Source organism: Accipiter gentilis, chromosome 22, assembly GCF_929443795.1.
Source record: "Accipiter gentilis chromosome 22, bAccGen1.1, whole genome shotgun sequence".
NCBI lineage: Eukaryota > Metazoa > Chordata > Aves > Accipitriformes > Accipitridae > Astur > Astur gentilis.
The window spans coordinates 12622383-12638155 of record NC_064901.1 but is presented as its reverse complement, the minus strand read 5'-3'; the positions used below and the strand labels follow the sequence as shown (position 1 = coordinate 12638155).

At 40.2% G+C, this 15773-nt stretch overlaps 1 protein-coding gene across 2 annotated transcripts in view; it reads right to left on the bottom strand.

The window, feature by feature from the left end:
• SCG5 (secretogranin V) overlaps positions 1-15773 on the bottom strand; it is a 32274-nt gene that overhangs the window by 15270 nt on the left and 1231 nt on the right. For both annotated transcript variants that reach the window (XM_049825941.1, XM_049825942.1), the window contains exons 2-3: positions 15244-15476; positions 229-378 (exon numbers count right to left, since the gene is read on the bottom strand). In XM_049825941.1, coding sequence (XP_049681898.1) covers positions 229-378; positions 15244-15475 — 382 coding nt within the window. In that variant the 5' untranslated portion in view covers position 15476. The remainder of the gene's footprint in view (positions 1-228; positions 379-15243; positions 15477-15773) is intronic.

Genomic DNA, 15773 nt, shown 5'->3' with positions numbered 1-15773 from the left:
TCCACCTCACCTTCTCTAGCAGGCGTATAGCAATACAGAAGGTGCGCATATTAAAAAAAAAAAAAAAAAAGCTCATCTAAACCACCTGATTGCTCAACAGTTCTGCTGCTGGGGAAAAGAATGAAAGAAAACACCCATTGCTGATCAAGTGTCATAGTGCCTAGTACAGCGCTGAAAGACTGGAAGATGTACAGTGAAGACAGAGGTGCAAAGGCTACAGCAGAATACCTGTTTTTCCAATAGGGCAGGGATTTGGAGGGTCAGGATATCCTTGATCTTCACTGAAATCCTTTGGTACGTTGTCTCCTGTCAGCTCAGCCACAATGTTTGGGATATTACCATAAGGACCCAAGTGCTGGAGACCCTCATGTGCACCACCTAGCAAAGACAATTTACACACACTTTTTACAAGATTTAAAGTGTAAGTGCTTAGATTTAAAATATATATATATATGTATAAAATTGTTATAGAGATAGATCCAAGTTTAGATTTCAAACGTCTCTTTTAGAAACATAACCCTGTGATCTAAATCAGATAACTTAAGTAATGAAAAATGAAACTAGGAAACAAATCAGCCACTTATTATTAAACTTAGGGTCGTTTTTTTCCTTAACTGTGTAAGTTATAGGTAAGAAAATGCAAAGAAAAAGAAACATGAGACAGTAACCGAACTTAAGACATTTACTGCACAATCACTGTCAGTCACTGTTCATTGTAGTAACCAGTAATTGAAGAAGATATGGCAAGACAGCATCATGGCAAGAAGACAAAGTTAATGACACTGTAGAAAGAAACGATACTATTTGCACAGCCTAGAAATACATTAATAAATTAAGTCATGTGAGGGGACCCAAGATGATATAGCAAATTTGGTTGTATACAGCTAGGAAAAGTATTTTTAAATCAAACCATTTCTTAAATGCAAATTTGAGTTTCCTGCAGTAATGGTAAAAAGTGATTAAGAGTCCATATTGTGGATGGGAATTCTTGTCCATGTACACCTACGCAGTAGTCATTACAGTACGAAACATGACATTCAATGACTTCTACACCTTTAGTTAATAGATCAGTTCTAGATGCAGGCTTTTATATTTGCCCTGCGGGACTCGGGGCACCATCACTGCAGGGCTACAACAGCAGTGTGCAGCAGGTTTTATAACTCAGTGCCGGAGGACACGATGATGGGCTTCCTGTTCTTGGGCAAATCCACGCAGAAGTGGTGTGCGACAGCCTTCTTACACGCATCTCAGATTGGGTGCTTTGCCTTTGACAAGCAGGGTCTTCCACTAAGGGTTTGGGAACCAAGCTCAGGCCATTCTCTCTGTATGTCTCTCTACAAATATTTATCTGCTCCAGATCTTTTCTGCACGCATTACTGGCCAAATGCATCTACTGGCTAATACCTGGCTGCTTGCGGAGTTTTCTAAATACTGTCATACAGTATTCTTTTGAATTTCAGACAAATAAAAACTTAGTTTCAAGCATGCTCTGTTCCCCTGCCATAAGACAGTCACCACACACACTGCAGCAACAGCTAATGTAGTTATTGAGTACTGAGATGGTTGTGTGACAGCAGAGCAACATTTTTTTAAAACCCTATATAATGAGGGATAACAACATACAGTCAACATATAAATTCCACTAACAATGAATGAGAGGAAAAGGAATTTGAATGATTGGAAAATGTGAGTTAAAGAGTGAACGCAGACACAACTTTTTGGGTAAATAGCACGATCACCATATTATCACCAAATAGTCTTATTTTCAATTTGTATCATTTTCATAGATCCAAAAGATTGCAATAAAGCTCCTGAACATGAAAGCTGCTCTAGAAGAATCATTCGAGTACTCCAGTCCCAACTTACAAATAAATACTACCAGCCTAAATCTTCGTTTATACAGCTAGGCATCGTAAGCTAACATAATCACTTTCAAAAATTGCTAACATAAGGCAGTCTTGACAAATTTTGTATTTGTTTCTACATTTAGAAGTGGTAGTTGAGTCAAATTGTCTGTATTTTGCAAATAATCGGTTGGAAGCTGGCATTATAGTACCAGAAGCAAGTTAATCTATAAGCATCTATATTTCAATTTTATTTGCATGATGGACTAAAATCTAATCAACATGCTAATTTTCCCCCTCAAGTACAAGTTTCTTATTCTGTAATGCAGTATTGAAGGAAAGTTTTACAGATATGTAACAAACATAAACGTAGCCCTACAAAAAATTTGCATCTGTGATACATGCGGTTTTCCCTTGTAGCTGACCATGAGGCCTGATACTAAAACCAGAATAGTGTTATGCACACGATGAACTTCATTACACATTTACAGTCCATAGTCAACACAAAGATGATGCTTGTAAGAACTGTATAGATTCACAGTAATGCTATGGTGATGAGGTTAAAAAAAGTAGAGCATACATTTAATCTAATGTCATTTAATCTAATGTCTAATGTATAGCATAAAATATTTCCTTTGTACTGAGCCCCTTCACATGAAGATTGATTGCATGTATGTACTTAAAAGCATCAGGTTATGATTCAGCTGCAAACTACAGAACCACATAATCAATACGTGTTTGAACATCCTGTATACAATGTGGTTCATTATGGGACAATCCATCAGATAGAAGCATATCCACGCTTGTATGTGGTGCAGACCTCTTGGCACCAAAGCTCCATCCATAAAGAAAACAGAGGTACTTAGCAGGCTCCAGTGTGCTATATATACATGTAAGTTTAAACTGACTGCCAAGAATTCCCTTGACTGAGTACAAAACAATCTTTTTATATTAATATAAAGGATTGTTTCCTTTAGGTATAAATGTCTAGGATCATTTAAGGGTTTTTCCTTTCTTTCCAAAAGAGCTGGAGACAATAGCACCTGCTCTGGTGCCATAATTTAGCACACTTGAGCGATTTAATAGCATTAGCAAAGCTCATTCCTTATAAACTCTGATAAATAGTGCACTCAATAAAGGCTGCAATAATAAAAATGAAATGCTATGAATATACCAAATAGGGGTATTATGTACAGTAATTCACAAGCTGCATTAGTTTTGGTATTGTAATGTTACCGATTCGAAGAAACATATTAGGATTAAATATACTGCAGCTACCAAGACAAAATATTGTGATACAAATGTATACAGTCACCTATAAAAATAACGCAAGATGGGTCTCTTGACCCTTGACGCAGAGACTGAAACAAAAAGACAAGACTACTAAATATCGAGGAACTTTTTGTGATTTCCTATCCAAAGGAAGCATGAGAAACAACATTGTTAAATTATTTGAAACGGGACTAGCAAAAATCCAGAAAAATAGTACAGAGAACACCCTTGTACTGAAAAAGGTTGGGGTAGATAAATCTGTGTTTTTCCCATCTCCTCTTACTTCTCCTATGAACTGGCTTTTGGATGCCACATGCTAGCGAAAAAACTGCTCCAAAATAATCAGCTCTCGTTCATGTGCAGGATTTCTGTGTGAGCATGTAGTTATTTTACATCCCTACAGGATAAACTGCAAGTTTGGATCTTTTGGACTGAGGTCAGTATTGTTACAAGTAAGCTTTGGATTTAATTTAAAATATATGCATCTATGTAACCATCTTCTGGCACTGGTCTTGAAATGTTGCAGGGTGGGAAACAAAAATGGAACAATGCCTCTCCCCTTTCTTATAATTCTGGAAAAGTCTTTCGTCATCTCACCAACTGCTGGTATCATCTCAATTAGAGACACTTGTAATGACTGAAAATTTGAAGTGCGCACATTTTAGCTCATTTCTTTGTAGGAGTAATACCATCTCTATGGGTGGGAGGACAACACAACCACTCCGTTCTTGGAGAAAAGAAAAGAGAAAAAAAAAGGAAAAGAAAACACAAAGAGCAACTAGTTTCCTGCCAGTATTGAATATTCCCCTGATCAAACAGATCCAATGGAAATGCTATTAGTCCACTGAAGTTCTAGTTGCTGCTACCCATCTATTGATAGCGTAAAGCACAACTGAAACAAATATGCTCTCAAAGGCAACCCTCCCCATCAAATACAAACAGGCAATGCTACCCCCCAGAAAAGTAATTTTAAGAAGGTCAGTGAGAATGGATTTTCAAAAGTGTAAAATGACTGCAGAACATTTAAAGACAAATAATGGGAAAAATTTGCCTTTCAGTCTGATTGCAACAGTTCCCCATGCCATGGTGTAGATAGGGTTACCCCACTTCCAAATTCAGAAAAGAGGTGGTTTGGCCAATCTTAGCAAGGAGATACAAAATAGAATGGATCATGAGTATCTGTTGCGGGTAGACAAATCCCAGATCCCAAACTGAAGCCCGTACTTGAAGAGTCATACTACATGCCCTAGTTTTCATTTCTTTTGCTCTTAAACATCATGAAGCAGGTTCTTAAAGTGTCCAAACCCTTCCCAGATGCACAGAGGAATACTCCCCTTGAGTAAGAACTGCACCTCTTATGATCTTGAGCTGTACAAACTCCAAGCAAATATAAGCTGCAAGGGAAGCCTGGTATACCTTACCCCATTTATGCAAGATACCTGAGGGAGTAAATAGATATTAATCAGAGATGCAATACCATCTTTGCTACTTTGCAAAATCTTTTGTTAATCTGGACTATTAGTTCTTATCACTGGGAAAAATCTTCAAAATTATTTCCAGTGTGTCCTCTCTCTGATACAGAGGGAGCTCTTTTTCCTTTTACTGCGACAGCTTTATGTCCTATTCTGCACTCCCGTCCCCAGTCATCTTGCTGTATCTACCTTTGCTGTGTCGTTGTCACATTTAAAAGTGATGTCTCATCCCTAATCAAAGGCAAATTTGGTGGAATGCTTTCTGGTGCTCTTGTATCGTAAAATGCGACACCATCCACTAACTTCCTTTTTCCTTTGCTTTATTATCTGCAAGACTCCCCGCCATATAATCTGATTAATTGAAACTGTCAAAAAAATCCTGAATGTAAAAAAAAATGCATTTTCATTTTCCTTACGCTTTCTGACATTAGCAAAATCTTCACAGTCGCTATGCCACTTCCCCCATGCATCTTCAGCTAGCATCCTACAGAGTCCTACCCTGGTTGCTGAGATCAATTAAGATCGGGAGATGAGAGGCACTGAAAAAATTACAAATTATCACATTTTCTCTATTCCACAGAAGCTGCTAATTAAGGGAACAGGGAAGGAGAAGGAGCATAGGAGAAACAAGAACGGAAAAATGAAAACCTAGCCAACTTCCTTAACCATTCAAGAGCATGCCTTGGGAAACCCAAGAAAACTGCAGCTATACATACTCAAGCATCCACATTCCAGAGTCAGCTTGTCTTCTCCTTAATGACACAAAGTTTCTTAAAACTATGAAGATTAATTTTCTTTTTCTCTGCAGAGGGACAAATTCCTTTCAGTATGTTTTCTAAAGCCTTAAGCACACACATCACACAATTACAGACCTTGCTTTCAGTGAATAATTCCATTTTACCCCATATTTTAATTACAAACAGTACAAATATTTAAGATATGAAATGCTTTTATTGTGAAATGGTTAGGACCAAAGTAACGCCCATGCCTCTCTCGCAAACAATTTATAACAGTAGCTTATATGCCATTATTATTCGTTATTCAAACTGCACACACAATAAAAAAAAATCCAGCAGCTCACTTGCTGACAGAGCGCAAAAGCAATCTCTTATGCCTCCCTTGGTTGAACAGTCCTCTAATGGACTACATTAAATTGCCCTTCAGTCTGAGCAAAAAGCTTTCGCGCTTCACCGTGTGGGTCGGCTTACCCTTTTTACAAACACAGTGCAACCTGCAGTACGCAGCGAGAGGCCCCCTCTGCCACGCTGACCTCCAGCTACCATGCGTCAGCAGCGACAGGGCAAAGCCTCTCCAGCAAAGGCTGCACACCTGTAGCTGCCATAACGTTACCTTGCTGAAGGCCACGTGTATGGCACATGGCTCTAGGAAACAGGGCAACAAGAGGAAGCTGGTGACCTACTTTATCCCACGAGAGATGGGGCGCTATTTAAATCCTATAAATGTAAACGTCCCAATGAAAGACTAGAACACTTCTGGCACCGGCACTGACGCCAGCTGCATGAGAAGCCCACGTGCTCCATCAGTGTCAACCCGCTCGTAGAAAAATACTCCTTTTGCTCCTGTCACGTGAAGCGTGGAGGCACCGGAATTGTCCAGCATGGGACCACGTTTTCCGTCTACCGCTCCACTGAACTTCACGAAGTTTTCCTGTTTATTTGCCCATTCGTATTCGTTCAATTCCATTTTCCATGCAAATGGCTCGAAGACCCAGCTGGTTCTCCAACAGAAGTGTTTAAAAGCTTCACACGCCTGTCTGACAGCTGACATCAGGGCAGAATTTCTAACTCCCCCAAACAATCCCAAACCACCGTGAACAGTACCAGAGTGGGGCTACAGGGCTCCCAAGCCTCTGCTTTGGCGAGCCGGTATAACCTCACAACTCGAAAAGCAGAAACCTTCCTATGCAAAACTTCTGCCAACATGGCCCAAGTTAAGACGAGATTTCTTTTGCGCTTCAACAAAAGCATCGGCACACGACGAAGACACAAGAGAGCAGCGAGGTCAAGAGCCCGGCCAGGTAAGACCAGTCCCAACGCTGCTTTTTGGCACTGCAAGAGGGACTCGGGCCAGCTGACCTGATCTAGTAAAGCATCCCAAGGGGAGAAACCAGCTTCTTCCTCCCTCCTGTTCAGCAGCTGAGAACATTCCTCTTCTCATTCATCCCTGCAGCAGCTGCGAGGGCACTGCTGAAAGCATGCACGACGGGAAGCACAGAGAGAATAGCTCCAGAAACCTCCGGAGCATGCCAGAGATCCTATCTCCTGCACGCGACACCACAATCAAGAAAAGCAAGAATCTTTTCTTTGTCCAGACTTCTAAAATATCTTTTCACAGAACCACATAAATTAAAAAATCTTTTCTAACTGCAAGTTAATTTAAAATTCAGATGGGAGCCAGGGAAATGCCCATGATTTTGAGAACAATTACAAAAAAGTATAACTCCTAACTAATGTGCCCAGGGATTTATTTTATGCATGTGAAAGACAAGCAGGGGAAAAAAATCTTTGAAAACCAGAGCTCATCATAATTTGGCCAATCTTCACTGCCAGATTTTTAAATACCATGTTCCATTGCTAGATAAAATTTTACTGTTTCTTATTAAATTCCTATATACCATCTGCCAACACTAGAAAACAGTAATACTATAAAGCATCAGACAATACAGAAACTATCATATTCCGTCTCCTCCTCGGGTTTCTTACCTCTCTTATTGGATTATTTTCCTCTAGTGACATGTACAAAAAAATAATTGTGGCTACAAATACCATTCCAATTGATTAACTACCTCTAGGTACATGAGAATCTACTTAATTCTAAATCCTTACAGACCTACCACCTTTCTTCCCTGAAGGAGTCCTATCTCAGACTGCCTTCTCCTTTGGTGGCATCTTTTAAAGATGACTTTATGAACAGCAGTAGTCTATACCATGTAACAGTGGTCAGTGGGAGGTTTTAAGAGCTGGAGTCACTTTATCTTCGTGGTTCCTCAGAAGAGGGATGCGACACCTGCACTCCCTCCTGCAGCCAGGAGAAGAGGACCGTTAATACGCACGTCGTTTCAAGAAAATGCCCGAAGCCTCAAATCTAAATAGGTCCCTCAGACCCACATGCAAGTAACAAAGTTCTAGACAGAAATGGGGATTAACACGCTTTTCTTCTCGCGTTCCCCATTGACTGACTTCTCTGATGAGCACACTAGTTCTGAGAACTTTCCCTGCCTGTCCCCAGACACACCAAGGAGACAAGAGCAGTGCCTGCTCGGCTCCCACAGCATGCGAGCGCTGAGGGAGGGCAGCTCCCGAAATTCAGTGAAGCGGCAGAGCCCACCGTGGTAACACCCACAGCCTCCGCTGGAGCCTGCCCCTGCTCCAGAGGAAAAGGCGTCAACACACTGGGGTAACACAATACCACCGCCACAGAGCAATGCGAACACCAACTTTGCTTTCTTATCATTCGCTGCGTCTCATGGCTTATAAACTCATATGGAAGCAAGGGGTATGATAGGCCAAATTTTCAAACGCTTGTCTTCAATAAAGAACAAGTAAAATCATACGACCTCATTCTTTTCCTGTTTGTGGAATTACAGGTAGAATCGTTTTACGTGCCACTTCTTCACAGACCTGTGCCGTATCACTTACTCAGATAAAGAAAATCCACTGTAAACTGCTGCTGTCATTTGGCAGTGTCATTTGGCACCGTCATTAGCTTTTAAATTCAGGAATTAACATTCTAAATCACCTCTCTCACGACACGCACCACTGCCTGATACTCAGATTCTGGTTATGTTTGACATTACAATTTGGGGAATAAAATACAAAGAAAGTTGTAGGTATTTTTAGTTAGATCTATACAAATCCAGATGTCTACCATATTAATGTATCAAAAAGTGTAGCTTTAGCATTTTCTTTCTATGTTAGAAATTTGAGATATCCGTATTAAATTTTGAAATCATATTTCCTGGGCTATTTCAGTAATTTGCAAAAAACCCCGCTGAAAGCAGAGACTAGTAGAGTGATGGTGGGGTGTGATTTTGTTTGTTAAGTGTCAGGCCCGTAACGCAGCGTTTGATTAAAGTCATGTGTGCTTCAGCAAAAGCAGTCCCAACGTGAATGCAACTTCATGTCTCAACTGCAGCAGGACTTTCTCTATAGAACAGATACAATAATCCAAATCCCAAACGATTGTGTGGTCTCTTTGCACTAAATTGACACTACAAAGCAGCTCCGAAGCAGCAGAATTCACTGGGGGAGCTCCGTCCCGGCCCAGTGACTCCTACACTGCTACCCCTGCCTGCTGGCACAGAGCAAAGGGGACGCAGCCATCACTCTGCCATGTTTGCTGACCCCCAGATATCACTCCCATGTGTCAACGGTTCTTACTTCTAGTCACCCAAGGAAGTCCAAATATATTTGGGTATAAGCACAGCCCAAAAGCAAACGAGTACAAAGGTCGCTTATGCACTGGTTTCACTGCGTGCATTCATAAGCAAAAGTTTTGGCAATTTTCTAATACAAAGTTTTTACTGTCCTTGTAGGAAACCTGTCTTGGTGGTACGTTACAGGCCGGAGAGCAAGGTAACCCAGCGTTGTCCGTCTTAGTTTTCTTATTAGGAAAATGTAAACAAAATACATTATTAACATGCATGAGTTATCTGCATAATTTTATGGACAGTAGTTTTCATGCAAAGTGCTATTTGTACGGAGTCTGCTGATGAGTCATTAACTACCAGTTGTTAGTAGAAATATTAGCATAATGTTCCAGACTCTCTTGAGTTTTATCCTCTCAGTCAGGCAAACAGTAACTAGCTTTTTCTAAAACAATAAACAGGCATTCATTTCCTTTCAAAATAATCAAATAAACCCCAGCTATAAGCAGTCTCTGCAGGAGAGTCAAAACCCTCCCAAAGAGGCATCATATTTTCTTATACCCACAAACAATCAGGGCTTAAGGGACGTAATTTAATGTTGTCACTGAGGTTGACAGCATTACGCCTCTTTTGCAGATTGCGAACTTCAGACTCTCTGGGCTCTCATGCCAGTACCTTTATCAACCATCATCTCCTCTGAAGTGTTTTTAAGAAATAAAACCAAAACAACCAAATCAAAGACAAACAAAAAAACCACCCAAGAGGCTTTCTGTTGTATTGAATTGTACAGGAGGCAATGAAAATGTAAGGAGATTATATTTGCAAAATGAAAATAGGACTTTGCATTTCCCATTATGCAGTTAAGTGCTATAAACTGCCCGAGCTGAGCTACTGGTGCCCCCGTGTGTTTAAGTGAGATTTTACTGTTCTCCTATGCACGATATAATAGTCCTGAAATTTGCATTATACACATATTCCTCCCCCCTGCCGCCCAAACCCCTTAAGTATTGGCACAAACTTGTAAGCATGCGAGGAAAGAAAAAAACCACGTGGTCTCTTACTTCATAAACTCCCTGCCATGCAGAAAAAATAACTTGTAAGTTTTTGAAAAGTTGAAGGCATTTTTTTATTTTATTGTTTTGTCCTCTGTTAACATACATACAGCTCCCTTCTTGTCTATAGAAAACCTGAATACAGCCCAGTGGTGCTTGTAAAGTATTTTAGTGATAAACCTAAAGAGTAACTACAGAAACAAAGCTACTCATTAAAAATGCCTGTTTTGCTTTTCTATGCTTTTCCCCCTCTTTTTATAGATACTGCTAAGTGACTCCAATATAGCTTTCTGAAAAGACAAATTAACAAGGAGAGCAAATATTATTAGAGAAATTAAATTAATTAATATGGGTTTATTACATTTAGGAATCGGGGCGGGGGGGCTGTGCAGAAAGAAAATCTATTAAGTTGTCAGCAAAACCCAGCTGCTCTTCAGGTGTTAAGAACATCTTGGCTGGACACCCATCACACAGGATCTGTTTGGCTTCTGCCGTGCTGACCCCCCACTTCCCATCTGCCAGCTGTGGGGCACAAGTACAGGGAACTGGCCACCAAATTCCCATTTTTGTGACATATTTATCCTGGGAACGGCTTCCACTCGGCTAAGAGAGCCCTAGCAAAGGAGGAGAGCTGACGCTGCCTCCGCACCTCCCTGCGGGCTCGGGGTGGAGAAGCCATCCTCCCCGGGCCGCCAGGAGAGAAAAGCTACCGCGATCACAGCCCTCTGGACCCCCCAGATCTCCCTGGATCACACACAGCTTGAACTTCACAGTAATTTCTTGGTAGATTAAACTCTTTAGCAGGCATCTTCTAGGCTTTACTCCTATTTTAGCAGCTTGACCTGAGGTAACAGGTAAACTGACAAATGCAAAGGGAAGGACAAGAAAACAAAACAAAACAAAACAAAAAACCCACCATGTATTTCTAGATTTCAACATAAGAAAAGGCAGTAACTTCTTTCAATTAATAAGCTGTTACTTTTTTTTCTGTCCATCAGCAGGAAATCTACCTGGTCACTTAGGAAAGAGAACACATGCTTCTAAACGTAGTTTCTGAAAAGTGCCCATCTTTTAGTTGTCTTTGGCACAGAGCAAGTATTTCACTTACTACAGCCAAGGCAACACATCCACCCTCTGGTTTTTAGCATTTTAAAGTCAAAATGTGATGATTAACACCGGAAAAAATGTAGATAGCTAAGATGGAAAATGGGCATAATTAGGAAATCTGCTTATGAACTAACAGCAATAGTGTTTTTGTTACATATAAAACTATTGAGATCTTATTCAGCTGGAAAAGGTTATTATAATAATCACTCAAATTTGCAAACATTTCATTATAATCAGGCTGCTAGTATAAACTTGTCTATATTATGGCAGCGTAAATTTGTTTCCAAATCCCAAAGCCACAGAAATTAGTTTTTCCTGACAGCACCTCATTTGCAAGTGTACACATATAATGGGTGAAATCTTGGCCTTTTGAAAATCAGTGGTACTTCTGGAATCCTGGCTTGGCTGAAGCTGATGGCATCCACAGCTATCAACACTGCTGCAGGTCTACACTGCTGGGGCAAATTCTGACAAAAACATTTTGTTCAGTAAAACAATTTTCTGTAGGAACATTCTAAATCTATTAAGCTCTGATTGATAACGGGTTTTTTTTATGCTGAGGTGCAATATCTGGTCAAAATGAGAAACAGATGCACCCCAGAACAGTCAGTGGGTTGATGATCACGACACTGGCATGGGATGAAGCAGGCTGTAAACTGTCTACATTGGTCACTGCAACCTACAGTTTGAAAAATGGCTGGAAGTCAACACTCCTGGCAGTTCAGAACTTCTCATAAATGATAAGAGTTTCATACCCAATTCTACTCTCCACTACTTTCAGGCAAAAATGCCCAATGAAGATAATGCCTCAGGAGCACAGTTAGTGAATTGCCACTTTGCCATGATGTTATTTAGAATGAAAACACTATTTTGCTGAGACATATTCCAATTATTGTTAAACCTCTATCTTCCTTTCCCCCATAGTTTTCCCTTCTATTACCTTGTAGATTTTTTTAAGCACTTGCACACAGAATTATTAGCCAGTGATAAAAGTGTAACTATGTTGTGGAAAGCCCGTAGGTGAATCCTTCAGAATCTGAAACCTTGTACGGATGTACTCTAAAAACACATGCAGTTATTTTTTCTATTGCTCAACCATAAATTACTTATTATTCATATGCATACCACTGGGAACATCAATCAAAAGTCCCCTCTCAATCCTCCTCAAGTCAGCTGACACCTGTGCTAGAGGCACAGGTTTTTTTGCTTAAACATTACAACCCATGACACTGTTTCTTGTGCTGCTCGGTTCACCTCCTCACGCATTGGCCATGAAGTATCTGAGAGACAAGCAAGCTGCGAGAGCTCACCACCATCAGAAACATTCTTCCAGAAAGTCCTGCAAGTCTGTTTGGCAGAGCAGAGATTGGAGCTTCCTCCTCTGAGGAAATTCTGTTTCTACATCATGTGAAGGAATTTCACAAAATACGTGTGCAAGATCCAACTCCCTCCCCCGCAAAAAATCAACCCCCCAAAACCTCAGTTCAGAAAGGCCACAATATTTTTTACTATACTGAGCATTACGCTTCATATGCCCATAACAGGTCAATGCCTCATGGGAGTCCTCGTTCAAATGCCTCCTGTCCTCATTCCTCACCGGAGGACAAGGTCCGTGCTTGACTCCAGTTTCTATTCTGTTTTGTTCAGAAAACATTGGCTGACTGGAGCCGCTGGGAGGTCAGGAATGTCAGTCCCCTGGCAACAACCGAGTAGTGGGCAGACTGCACAGAAAATGGTAAAAACTGCAGTTTTTCAGGCACATACCATATGTGGAAGCATTATGTATGGGAATCTCTTACAGAACTAGACTGTTCGGAACAAGTATCTTACCATGTCATTTTAGCAGTTCTGTTTCCAAAGTAGACACCTAATAGAAAGTCAAATGCATTGTGCAGGTTTTTCCCAAAATTATGCAGAAATAAATATTCAAAGAGGATGAAACAGAGAATTGTTAACTGATTAGTAATTGGTATATTCAATTCTGAAGTCTTTCACAAAGTAATAGTTAAAATCACTGGTAGGGAATGAAATGCAAATTTTGTTGGATTAGCTATCCTGTAGTTCAGGGTCTGTATTTAAAGTCAAACTTATGGTGAAAATTTACTGAATTATATGTACTTTTAAAAAAAGCAGTATGAGAAAATGTTGTGTAGAATGACATAAGTCCATGTTAATTTTGTAACTGCAACCGACACTTTCACAACACTTTTGTAAGTTGAAGTTTCTAATCAGATACTTTAAGAGATACCTATCTATAAATAGACACATATCACCACAAGAAACCAAAGAAAGAGCAAGTGATTACTATCCGAAAAACTTACCACAAAACACTCTATGAAAAGCAACGTTTGACATGAAGGTCTGATTTGCATGTGTATTTCTACACTGATTGACAGCGTTCACTTCACAAGGCTTTTTTGCTTTCACAGAAATTTCTCAATAGGCTGTTAAATAACCATGGCAGACCTGAAAGAAGAGAGTCATCCTCATCTGATCAGGCGGGAAATGTTAAATATGATAAAAAAACCTGGATTTATCACCTTTCAGTTTTATATACACAGAAGGTATTTTTATTTGAAAAAAGGAAAAAAAAAAAGAAAAGAGAGGAGGGGGGAAAAAAAAAAAAAGTTTGTCCAGCCTACTTTTTGTGGAAGACTGTGTGGATGACTGGAAAACTAGTATTATTCAAGTCTCACAAGCACCAGAAGTGTTTCAATACTTAAGAGATTCTTAATCTGGTTTTGCTAACATTGTAATTAGAAGTAATGGCAAGCAGCTGAGATTAAATATTTGTCAAAGATCCAGATTTGCTTATCTTTTCTAACTTTTTTTTTTTTTTTTTTTTAAAGTCTGGGGAAAAGAGGGAGATGGAGAGTAAAATCACTCACTTCTACCAGTCTGTCCCAATTTCTCTACATACAAACACTCATAAAGGAGTAGGAAAGGGCACAGACCAAATTCTACTCCTTAACCCTAATCTCTGTCATTTAAGTTTGCAGAAAAGCATATGGCCTTCAAAGTTTCTTTAGAAAATTACATAAACTTAGGTCTGCAATTAGCCAGTAGAAACGCCAGTTCAGCTTTAATCCTCTCTTCAGCCTCCATTAAGACAATTGTATCTCTTTGGCTAGCACAGTCTGTAGATCCGAATGGCGACAAAATAAAGGGCACAGACTTATGAACTGGGAAGACTTGCTACACACTGTATCAAATTGGTTTAATTCTGAGAGAAGGGTTGAGAGTTTCTGCTCTGTTTTGATGTTTGGACGTTAACTATAATATCTGGAGTTGCACGCTTTCAACATTTTGCTGTAATCCCAAAATAAAAGCTAGTTTATTACAATTCAAATAGCAATACGTTGCAACATTATCCTAATACCCTGACATTTGAGCCAGATATTTCAGATGGTTTGCATAGTTATAAAAGACTGATTCCAAGGCAAATTTACTCATGCAGAGTGAGACCAGAAGTACTGGCCAAAAAAATGAACCTGAGCCCAGAGCATTCATCACAGCAACACAGTGTTGAGGTGCTGCTTGTGGGCACAGGGAGAGGAGCACCCGTGTCCTTTCCACCCCTGCAGCTGCAGTCTGCGCGCTCCGGCACGGATCCTGCCCCACGGAGAGCTGCACAGGGTTCTGCAGCACTCGGGAAGAACTCCCCGTATAAGGTTTCTCCCTTTAGCTCGCATGACACTGCCAACATTTGACCTCTTCTGGTCTGCAAAGGTTTCTAAAATTCCATGAGGTTTGGGCTCTGTAGCTCGCATTTGTTTCATGTGAAATATATACGTGATGTATTTATACACAGTATTGGGGAAGAAGTCAGTAAACTCATTGTTTTGAGATACTAGAGACCAGATGCTTCTAAGACGACATGACTTTCTACAAAGGCTGTACATTAAAAAATCCCACTACTTCTTCTGCCAAAACTGTTACATTAAGGAAAGTAAAAGAGGGACGATGATTTTAAAACAAAGATCAGGCAACAGCATGGTGAAGAAGTCCATGATTTTAAGCTCAGGATACTCTACATCGATATACAAACCAATAATTATTACCAAAAGATACCAGTAAATTCATCATAACTCAACGTAGAAATCAGCTACCTTCAATGCTCTGTGGACCAACCAGATTCATAGCCTGGTGCGCTGGATATTCTACCCGGGGTCTGGCAATGCCCAATTGCTCCATAACGCCATGGAGGAGCCTCTGAATATCTGCTTCAGAAACCCTGTCAGGGGTCCTAGGGCTGTGGCTAAAAGCTGAAGCCAATCCAAATCCCAGCAGAAATATCATGTTACAAAGCAAGGTAGTTGCCATTCTGGTAGCCACTTTCATCCTGTGAAAAAGAAAGGAATTTGATTATAAATGATAGTGGAAAAAAAGTCCGGTACGCTTGCTGAAAATAACTTCTGACCTTACTAGTGCACATCACAGCTTCTAGGGGCAGCTGAAAACTCAGCCAGCTGAAAACTTGGGGGGGTGGGGGCAGGGGAGGAAATAGGGTGGATAGGTTCTTCTCTTCTAAAAAAAAAAAAAATAATATTAGGTAGCAAACTGCAGAAATCAATTTTCCGATTTGCATTTGCCCACAAGATTCATTAACAGTCACTGCAAACAAAATGGATCCACTGTT